The sequence below is a fragment of the Neopelma chrysocephalum genome, unplaced genomic scaffold (assembly GCF_003984885.1).
Source record: "Neopelma chrysocephalum unplaced genomic scaffold, ASM398488v2 Primary Assembly neopelma1_283, whole genome shotgun sequence".
Lineage (NCBI taxonomy): Eukaryota > Metazoa > Chordata > Aves > Passeriformes > Pipridae > Neopelma > Neopelma chrysocephalum.
In genome coordinates this window covers 576,319-585,697 of record NW_020897945.1, presented here as the reverse complement: position 1 = coordinate 585,697, position 9,379 = coordinate 576,319, and the positions used below count along the sequence as shown (strand labels likewise).

The 9,379-nt window shown below is 59.8% G+C and overlaps 1 protein-coding gene across 1 annotated transcript in view; it reads left to right on the top strand.

Annotated features, from left to right (window-relative positions):
* The window catches only part of SBNO2 (strawberry notch homolog 2), a 38,488-nt gene extending 30,440 nt beyond the window's left edge, over window positions 1-8,048 (top strand). The window contains exons 18-31 of the mRNA XM_027704581.1: window positions 638-813; window positions 1,193-1,324; window positions 1,555-1,690; window positions 2,078-2,190; window positions 2,676-2,747; window positions 3,049-3,157; window positions 3,431-3,505; window positions 3,834-3,977; window positions 4,154-4,248; window positions 4,371-4,463; window positions 4,676-4,807; window positions 5,014-5,090; window positions 5,486-5,676; window positions 5,964-8,048. Of these exons, the coding sequence (XP_027560382.1) occupies window positions 638-813; window positions 1,193-1,324; window positions 1,555-1,690; window positions 2,078-2,190; window positions 2,676-2,747; window positions 3,049-3,157; window positions 3,431-3,505; window positions 3,834-3,977; window positions 4,154-4,248; window positions 4,371-4,463; window positions 4,676-4,807; window positions 5,014-5,090; window positions 5,486-5,676; window positions 5,964-6,511 (2,093 nt within the window). The 3' untranslated portion in view covers window positions 6,512-8,048. The remainder of the gene's footprint in view (window positions 1-637; window positions 814-1,192; window positions 1,325-1,554; window positions 1,691-2,077; window positions 2,191-2,675; window positions 2,748-3,048; window positions 3,158-3,430; window positions 3,506-3,833; window positions 3,978-4,153; window positions 4,249-4,370; window positions 4,464-4,675; window positions 4,808-5,013; window positions 5,091-5,485; window positions 5,677-5,963) is intronic.
* Window positions 8,049-9,379: the final 1,331 nt, after the last annotated feature.

Sequence of the window (9,379 nt, the reverse complement as noted above, 5' to 3'; positions counted from 1 at the left end):
TGGGATGGGGGGCACTGGGATGGGGACACTGGGATGGGGAGCACTGGGACGGGGGCACTGGGACAGGGGCACTGGGACGGGGACACTGGGACGGGGGCACTGGGACGGGGGCACTAGGATGGGGACACTGGGATGGGGACACTGGGATGGGGGCACTGGGATGGGGACACTGGGACGGGGACACTGGGACGGGGGCACTGGGACGGGGGCACTAGGATGGGGACACTGGGATGGGGACACTGGGATGGGGACACTGGGATGGGGACACTGGGATGGGGACACTGGGATGGGGGGCACTGGGACGGGGGCACTGGGTCCTGCAGGGAATGGCAGCCCCTCCGGGCTTGGAGCAGCCTTGGACCTTGGCTGGTTTTTATCCTGATGGTCACACTTGGGTTTGTGAGGTGGATCCACATTTCCCTGCTGTGATCAGCGAGCGGGAGGGATTTGCCCTTTTTCCTTCCCCCACCAAAATGGGGAAGCCCAGAGGAAGTTCACTCCGTGCTCAGCAGCATTTACTACAGGTCATGGTGTCTTTGCCCATTGACAGTGCCCCCAGAAACACTCTGACACAACTTCTTCCCCCTCTCTGATTTACAGTTACCAGGTAACTGAACTTTTGTTGTTTCCATGGCAGGTAGTTTTCACATGCTGCCTTCCCAGAAAGAGCTGCACGGCCTGAGAGAGCTGGAGATCGTGGAAAAGATGAAGCAGGACCTCCTGGCAAAAGTGCAAGCACTGGGCAAAGAGCTACCTCTCAACACCTTGGATGAACTGATAGATTACTTTGGGGGCCCGGAGAACGTGGCTGAGGTACTCCCCACTGTCAGGAGTGTATTTTGGTGGCAGGGTGACAGGGAAAGGGGCCAACATGGAATCATGGAATGGTTTGGGTTGTAAAGGACCTTAAAGCTCATCTCGTTCCCTGGGCAGGGACACCTTCTGCTAGATCAGGTTACTCCCAGCCCTGTCCAACCTGGACTTGAACACTTCCAGGGATGGGGCAGCCACAGCTTCTCTGGGAAACCTGGGCCGGGGGCCTCACAGCCCTCACAGGGAAAAATTTCTTCCGTAAAAAAAATAAGGTTCCTGCTGGCAGAGGGTTCCCTCTCCCTGGCACTGTGGCAAAGCTATTGATGACTGTGTGGATGGCCGTGCAGGTCTCCCTCTGACAGCCCCTCTCTGTGTGCAGATGACGGGCCGGAAGGGCCGTGTTGTCCGCAGGCCCGACGGCTCCGTGGTGTTCGAGTCGCGCGCGGAGCAGGGGCTCTCCATAGACCACGTCAACCTGAAGGAGAAGGAGCGCTTCATGAACGGGGACAAGGTGAGTCGGGGTCGAGCCGAGGGGCTCAGGGGAGGGAGGGTGCCTGTGCATCCCTGTGCCCCGCCAGCCTCAGGCCAGCAACTTTCTGTTGGTGTGACCTGCTGGAAGCTGGCGAGGATTCCCAGATCCCTTCTGTGCGCCGGGGTTGCTGTTGTGCTCGGGCCCGTTTCCTGAAGCAGTTTTACACGTGTCCAGGAACCTCACCCTGTTCTCACTTGTCTCTCCTGTAGCTCGTAGCGATAATCTCGGAGGCCTCCAGCTCAGGGATCTCCCTCCAAGCAGACAGACGGGTGAAGAACCAGAAGCGCCGGGTCCACATGACCCTGGAGCTGCCCTGGAGCGCGGACCGGGCCATCCAGCAGTTTGGTGAGGGCCGGGTGTCCCTGGGCACTGCCCCCTGCCCCTGAGTGTCCCTGGGCACTGCCCCCTGCCCCTGAGTGTCAGCCAGGCCGTGGAGCCCAGGCACCCTGGGAGGGACAGGGGGGGTGGCTGCCTGAGCCGGGCTTGTGCCACAGCCAGGCAGGTGCATTTAGGAGATGTCTCTGTGGGAAAAGGACAGAGCCACAGTCACAGCCACACACCCTGTTGCTGCTGAGACTTGGCAGAGCTGGGCTTATGGTCCTGAGCTCTGGGGCAGAGGAGGGACTCTGCAGGGTGAGCAGGACGGGTGTTATTTGGCTTTTCTGGTTATGTTCCTGCTCCAGACAGGCCGTCCCAAGCTCCCCTTCCAGCCCTGTTCTCGTGTCCCCGTAGGCCGAACGCACCGATCGAACCAGGTCTCTGCTCCAGAGTACGTGTTCCTGATCTCAGAGCTGGCAGGGGAGAGGAGGTTTGCATCCATCGTGGCCAAACGCCTGGAGAGCCTGGTGAGTGCCCACAGCAGGGATCAGCTCCAGTTCCCTCTGAGGAGATTCCATGCTGGGGCTCCTACTGGCATGGCCAGTGTAACTGGAGGATTGTGTCACCCCTGACTGAAGGCACTGCAGTTGTGGAATGCAGAAGGCTTTTAGCATCCTGGGATTTGGGAAAGGAAGTGAGGAAGAATACGTAATCAAGGCGTTGGGAGGAATTTCAGGGAAGCAGAACCCAATTCCAGATGCTGGAATTCCCCCTCTATTACCAGAGCATACAGTTTATTCCCAAAAAGCTAATGAAATAATTAATAGAATAACGAGTTTGTTTCATTTTCTTCACTTCTGATAAATTCCCCAGTGCTTTGGTAAAGTCTCAGTATCCCTGAGGAACACTGCCTCCCCATGGCACATTTCCATCCCGGCCTCTTCCTTTGGCCATCCTTCCCTGGTGTTTTGCAACAGCTCAAAGTCATATTTTCTTCCATCTGCCTTCCCAGGGTGCCTTAACTCATGGGGACCGACGGGCCACCGAGTCCCGGGACCTCAGCAAGTACAACTTCGAGAACAAGGTGACAGGGCTGCCCTGGGGCAGCATGGCCTGGGGGGCTGGAGGAGCTGGGAGAGCCTGTGGTGGGGTCTGGAGCTGGGAAGATCATTGGTGGCACCTGCAGGCAGGGCCCAGCCTAGCACCCAGCTCCCTGCTGCTCCTTGCTGCTCCCAGCTCCCTCCAGCTCCCCCCAGCTTCCCCCAGGTCCCCCCAGCTTCCCCCAGCTCCCTGCTGCTCCAGCTCCCACAGGCACGGGAGCCAGGCTTGGGTGGAGGACTCTGGTGTCAGTTCCTCCCACGTGTGACTCTCGTTTCCTCCCACAGTATGGGGCCAAAGCCCTGGACAGGGTGCTGTCCACGATCCTCAGCCACATGGAGAACAGAGTTCCTGTGCCCAAGAGCTACGAGAGACGGGAGGCCGACTTTTTCCGTGGTAAGAACACTACCAGCTCCGGGGTTTCTCCTGGCCACAGTAGTCTCAGGTTTGGGACTCTGGAAGAGCTGAGGAGAAGGTCAGAGAGAGGAAAGAGGGAGGAAAATGCCACTGGCTCAGCAGCTCACTGTGAGTGGGGCGATGTTGCCCTGCCAGGCACAGGGAGAGGCTGAGCTGCCAAACAACGGGCACTGCTGGAGGGGGAGCAGCCCCACAGGACTGCTGAGGGGAGGCTTCACCCCAAAACACACCAAGTGTCTTCTGCCATTTCAGAGATGAAGCAAGGGCTCATCTCCGTGGGGATCTGCTGCAGTCAGATGAAGTACGGCACTGTCTCGGTGGAGAAGGGTACGTGTCGAGCTGCTCCTGCCCAAAGCAGGGGGCAGACGGAAGGGGCAGGGGTGTCACGGCCCACCCAGCCTTGTGGGGTTTGCTGGGCAGCTGGGCAGGATGTTTGCCTTGAAGGGAAGGTCCTGTGGGAGCAGCCTGTGCTGCAGATCCCATGGCCCCACACATCCCATGGCCCTGAAGCTGCTCCCAGCCCACAGGAACAGCCCTCGGGCTGTGCTGCTGTTGGAAGGGACATTGTGGGACCGGTTGAGGGGCTCTTTTGGAGGGGGCTGGTGGATTCTGTGCCCAGCTGCACCATGTTCCCTGACTCACTGTGCTCTTGCAGACTGTTCCATCACCAAATTCCTGAACCGCATCCTGGGCCTGGAGGTGGACAAGCAGAACATGCTCTTCCAGTATTTTTCTGACACCTTTGACTATCTGATTGAGAAGGACAAGAAGGAGGGCAAATACGACATGGGCATCCTTGGTATGGAGGGGGGTGGTGGCCACAGTTCTGCCTCCTGCACCCCAGGGGTTCCCTGTTCCTCCTGTGCTGGCTGAGGGTGGTTCCCCACTGCAGCTTCCCCACCCAGCACAGATCCTGAGACCCAAGGAGGTGGTTTGGGTGGGTTTTCCTTAGAGCAGCCTTTTCTCCTTCCACAGATTTAGCACCAGGAGTGGATGAGATCTATGAGGAGAGCAAGGAGGTCTTCCTGACCCCGGGGCACCCGCAGGACGGGCAGGTCGTGTTCTACAAGGTGGGCACCTGTCTCTGCCTGGCTCTGGGCTGCAGCAGCACCAAGGTTGTGCTGAGGGTGGGATTTGTGAGACACTTGTCCTGTGCCTGGAGTTACAAATCCCTCTGTGTGTCTCTGTTCAGATCAGCGTCGACAGAGGCTTAAAGTGGGAAGAAGCTTATGAGAAGTCGCTCAAACTGACAGGAGCCAACGAAGGGTTCTACCTCTCCTACAAGGTATGTCCCTGGGCTCTGCCAGGGTGGCACCTCAGCTCAGGGGTGGCTCCAGTGGGAGATCTGCCGTGGCTCTACGGGCTCCATGTCTGACCTCTTCCTGAGGGCTGGAAGATGCCTCCAAGAACCTCCATCCTGGAGGGAGGGGGTTACTTTAGAGAAACCTGGGCTTGGGGAGAGAGGCTGTGACTGTAACCATCAGCTGTACCCCACAGATGCGAGGCAGCAAATACACCTGTCTGCTGGCAGAGCAGAGCCGTGGGAAGAACTTCATCCTCTACAAGCCAAATATCGGGAAGCAAAGCCAGCCCGAGAGCCTGGACAGTCTGCAGAAGAAGTACCGGCGGGTAGGTGGGAGCTGCCGCCTCTGCTGTGGGGGCTGTGGGCTGGGGGAGGTTGGAAGGACATTCCTTCCAACCCCATCACAGCTCCTCAGGGTGCTGTCGTGGTTGGGCAGGGATGGTGGGAGCACTGGCGTGTCCTGACTCCCAGCCCCGGGTTTCGCTGGGTGTTGGGCAGTGGAAAATGCCTAATGCTGAGTGTTGTGCTGCAGGTGATGCCCGAGGAAGCCAAGGAGCACTGGGAGAGCAGCTACCACTTCTCCTTGAAGAACTGTAACCACGCCGTGTGGTAAGGCAGCTGCAGCCCCAGCCTGCCACAGAATCCCAGCATGGTTTGGGTTGGAAGGCACCTTAAATAAAGGCAGGGACACCTTCCACTATCCCAGGTTGCTCCAAGCCCTCTCCAACCTGGCCTTGAGCACTGCCAGGGATGGGGCAGCCACAGCTTCTCTGGGAAACCTGAGCCAGGGCCTCACCACCCTCACAGGGAGGAGTTTCTTCCCAATATCCCATCTAAATCTCCCCTCTTTGAGCTTAAAGTCGTCGAGCCACGTCCTCCCTCCCCAGGCAGGGCCTGTGCCGGGGGGTCCCTGTCTGTGGCAGTGGGGGAGGCCGGGGGGGAAAAGCCGCTGTGCTCCGGGAGCCTGTGCTAATCCTGGTGGTTTTCTCCCCTGGTAACCCAAGGAACAAGAGCTGCAAGCTGATCCAGGAGGGGAAGGAGTGCTTCCAGGGCATGCGCCTGCGGCACTACTACATGCTGTGCGGGGCCCTGCTGCGCGTGTGGAGCAGGATCGCCGGCATCATGGCCGACATCACCGCCAGCAGCTACCTGCAGATCGTCCGCCTCAAAACCAAGGAGAAGAAGAAGCAAGTTGGTGGGTGAAGTGCTGGGGAGGGGAGAGAGAGTGGGATGAAGGGGTCCAGCTGCCCAGCACCAAGATTCCCTTCCTAAAAAGGGACGTGTTCCGGCCTGGAAGCGCCCGCTGCTGAGGTGGGAGGGAGGGGAGCTGGGGTTACCCCGACGCCTTCGGGCAGAGGGTGTGAGCCAGGCCTGTCCCCTCCATGCCCATGTGAACACCCCCGGTGCTGCTGCCCTTCCCTCTGTCCCCAGAGTGCCCCATCCCTTCCCCGCTGTGGGGACTGATGTCTGCTCCTCCCCCAGGGATAAAGATCCCCGAGAGCTGCGTGCACAGGGTGCGGGAGGAGCTGAAGCAGATGGACCAGGACGTGAAGCGGAAGCACAGCCGGCTGCTCCAGGCCCAGGAGCAGGGCCCACCCTTCTCCCTGCCCCTGCACCTCCTGCCAGGACCCAGGCTACCCCTGTCCTTGCCCTCCCTGTGCCAGGACGAGATCCTGGACTTGACCTGCAGCCCTCCCAGCAGCAGCATTCCCGACGTGGTGATGAACCCGGAGCCCGGAGCACTGTGCTTCCCCTCGGAGCCCCCCCTGCAGCCCCACCAGCAGCACCAGTTGCCCTTTTGCTTTGGCCTGGAGGGTGGTGTGGCCCCTGGCCCCTCACGGCACGAGCCCCCAGCGCCGCCCCCCCCGCCACCCCTGCAACAGCCACAGGAGGATTTTCTCCAGCAAGATGGGAGTATCAACTTTAGAGAGATCCTGGAGGACATGCTGAGGACGTTCCCCCAGGAGAACCTGCTCCCCCAGGAGCGCCAGAGCGTGATCCAGTTCAGCGGGCCCCACCTGGATTTCTGAGTGCCAGCCGTGAATGCCAGCGGAGCTCGGCCGCTGTGGGTCTGCGTCCTCCGGGGCAGAGGTGAGAGCTGAGGAGCCCTGAACGTCCTGCCCGTTTGGACTGACCGTTCTGTGGGTTTGAGGGAGGAAACAGGTTTGGGTGGAACGTGCCTGGGGGGAACCGAGCGGGTCCCGCGGGGCCGAGGGGCTCTGCTGTGTCCAGTCCTGCTCACAGGTCAGTGCCTGGGTGGGACTGAGGGGAGACCCCCCTCCTCTGCCCACCCCCACAGACTACTGAGTGTCCGAGCCAGGCCAGGCCTTGCCCAGCCCTCCATCCCAGTGCTCTGCGGGGCCACAGCCGGGCTCCAGAGCCACCCAGTGACTGGTGCTGGTCCCTTAGGGAAGGGTGGGAGCCCAGACCCCCAGTTTGGGCTGCCCCAGCCTGTGCTGGAGGGCTGGGATGAAGGGCAAGGGAATGCTGTCCCAGCGGAGTTGGGAGCTGCTGAGCTCAGCTGTCCTCAGGTAGGGCTGAGCCGGTGTATTGAGAGACCCAAAACTGCCTGCACTGCCCTTCCCTTCCTGGGAAGGAACCTTGGGCTGCTGAGCTCCGTGGGGAGGCTGGAGCTGGATGCACCCCCACGGTGACAGAGCTCGAGTCTGTCAGAGCTCAGCCAGGCCAGGACCAGTGGGATTCCCCGGAGCAAAAGGGCCACGTGTCCCCTGTCCTGCACTTTAACCTCGCCGTGACCAGCCATGCTTTGGCCAGTTTCCTGCTGTCACATGTCCCTTCACCTGGCTGTCCTGCTGGTCCTGCACTGTCCTTGGCTGGGCCATGGACCCCAGCCCGAGGGTCTGGGACTGAGCAGCCCAGCCCTGGCCACTGCTGACCTTGGGAACAGCCACTCCCAGGCCCTGAAAGGGAAGAGCTCCCTGGTGAGTGCTGAGTGTGCAGCCTGGGAGTCACTGCTCAGGGTGTGCAGTGTGAGTGTCACTGCTCAGGGTGTGCAGTGTCGGGGTCACTGCTCAGGGATGTGCACTGTGAGAGTCACTGCCCGGGCTGTGCAGTGTCACTGCTCAGGGTGTGCAGGGTCACTGCTCAAGGTGTGCAGTGTCACTGTTTAAGGTGTGCAGTGTCACTGTTCAGGGTGTGCAGGGTCACTGTTCAAGGTGTGCAGTGTCACTGTTCAGGGTGTGCAGGGTCAGTGTCACTGCTCAGGGTGTGCAGGGTCAGTGTCACTGCTCAGGGTGTGCAGGGTCTTTGTCACTGCCTGGGGTGCCCAGTTTGGCTGCTCCTGCTGCAACCTCGCTCTCGGATAACAAAGAGCAAAGGCTGTTTTGCAAGCACTGCCCCACCCCCTGTCCCACAGCTGGACCAGCTGCCTCCTCCTGGGACAGAAGTTGGCCCTTGGCCACCTCCAGCACCTCTCCAGCAGCACCTCCCCTGAGCTGCTCCTCTGCCAGCCTCCCCTTTGCTGGGTTTCCTTTCTCTGCTGTCGCTCATCGAGGTGTTTCCTAAGAGTGGCACTGGGATGCTTCCAGGGGAAGGACCTGGGACCTTCCCTGGCTGGTCTGGCCCTTCCTCAGAGAGCACCTGGGAAGGGGGTCCAGCCAGGAAGGCCTGGGCTGGGGTCCCCCGTGCCCTGAGAGGTCAGTACCTGCCAAGTGCCTGGCAGTGTCCCCTCCTCTGGGCTGGGACCTGCCGTGTCCCCCCAGGGCTCGGGGACTGGCCTGGTGCCCTGAGGGGTGTTGGGAATTGCTCTGGGTCTCTGTCTGGAGCCTTGTGCTGTGCCCGAGGCAGGAGCTGCCTTCCCTGACACCCCGAGGTCACGGACCTGCCCCGGTGCCACACGTGTGGGCTCAGTTTGGGGTTACTCTGGTCCCTGTCCTTCCCCCCTCCCCAGCTGGCACCTGCCTCCCACCACCCATTGGGCTGGAGTCACTCCCTGCTGTCAGGGGCACATCTCACTGCACCCAAGGAAACCTCCTTTACCTCAAAGTGATCACCAAAGATGGGGGGAGCCCCCCATGTCCCTCCCCCCGTGCCCTGCTGCTGCCCCGGGGGGCTCCTGCTCTCCCCCAGCTCTGCTCCTCTCTCCTGTCCCCGGGGCGGGCAGAGCCAGGCTGCCCCTCCCCAGACCCTCCCCTATTTAAAGCACGTCCCAGCCCTCGCCGTGGCAGAGAGGCCCCGGCTGCACCTCCCGCATCTGGCTCGGGGCTGAATTCTCAGCAAGGAGGGAAAAAGGCGCCAGGAAAACGCAGCTCAGAGAGGCTGAAACTCAGGAATAACGAGGGGGAACTCCCCGCTGGGCACCCTCTGCCATCACCGGAGCCTTACCTGGTGGCTTTGACCTTAACTTTAAAATATATGCAATCCTCCCTCCCTGGTCTCTGGGAAGACAGAGAGCACCTTCAACGAATCCCTTCCCTGCCCCAATCCTGTGTTTTGTCAGGGTTAATAATATGTAACATTATCTTTTAACTAAATTATTCTGCCGTTGTCCTACTGATTGTATTTTTAATGAGTCCCTGTTTTCTTCCCTGATACCTTTTTGTTGGCACTTTTTAATCTGCTTGTTGTTTGCCTTTGGTTTCTATGTGTATTTATAATTGATGGAGTTGTACATATGTAAAGAGATTTTTTTAGAATATGTGCCTTGGACTAATCATTCCTGAATTTTCTACTTGCCTCAGAAGGATAATTTTTCATTCTGCTCAGTAAAAATGGAACAGAAGCCACAAGTGAGATTTCTGTAAGTCCCAGCTGTCTGTCTGTCTGTCTGTCCAACCCACCCCAAGATCCCAGTGGGACTTGGATCAGGAATCCCTGGGTCAGGGTCCTGCTGGCGGCTGGACTTTGTATCTCCCATGTCATCTTGGTGGCACTGAGGG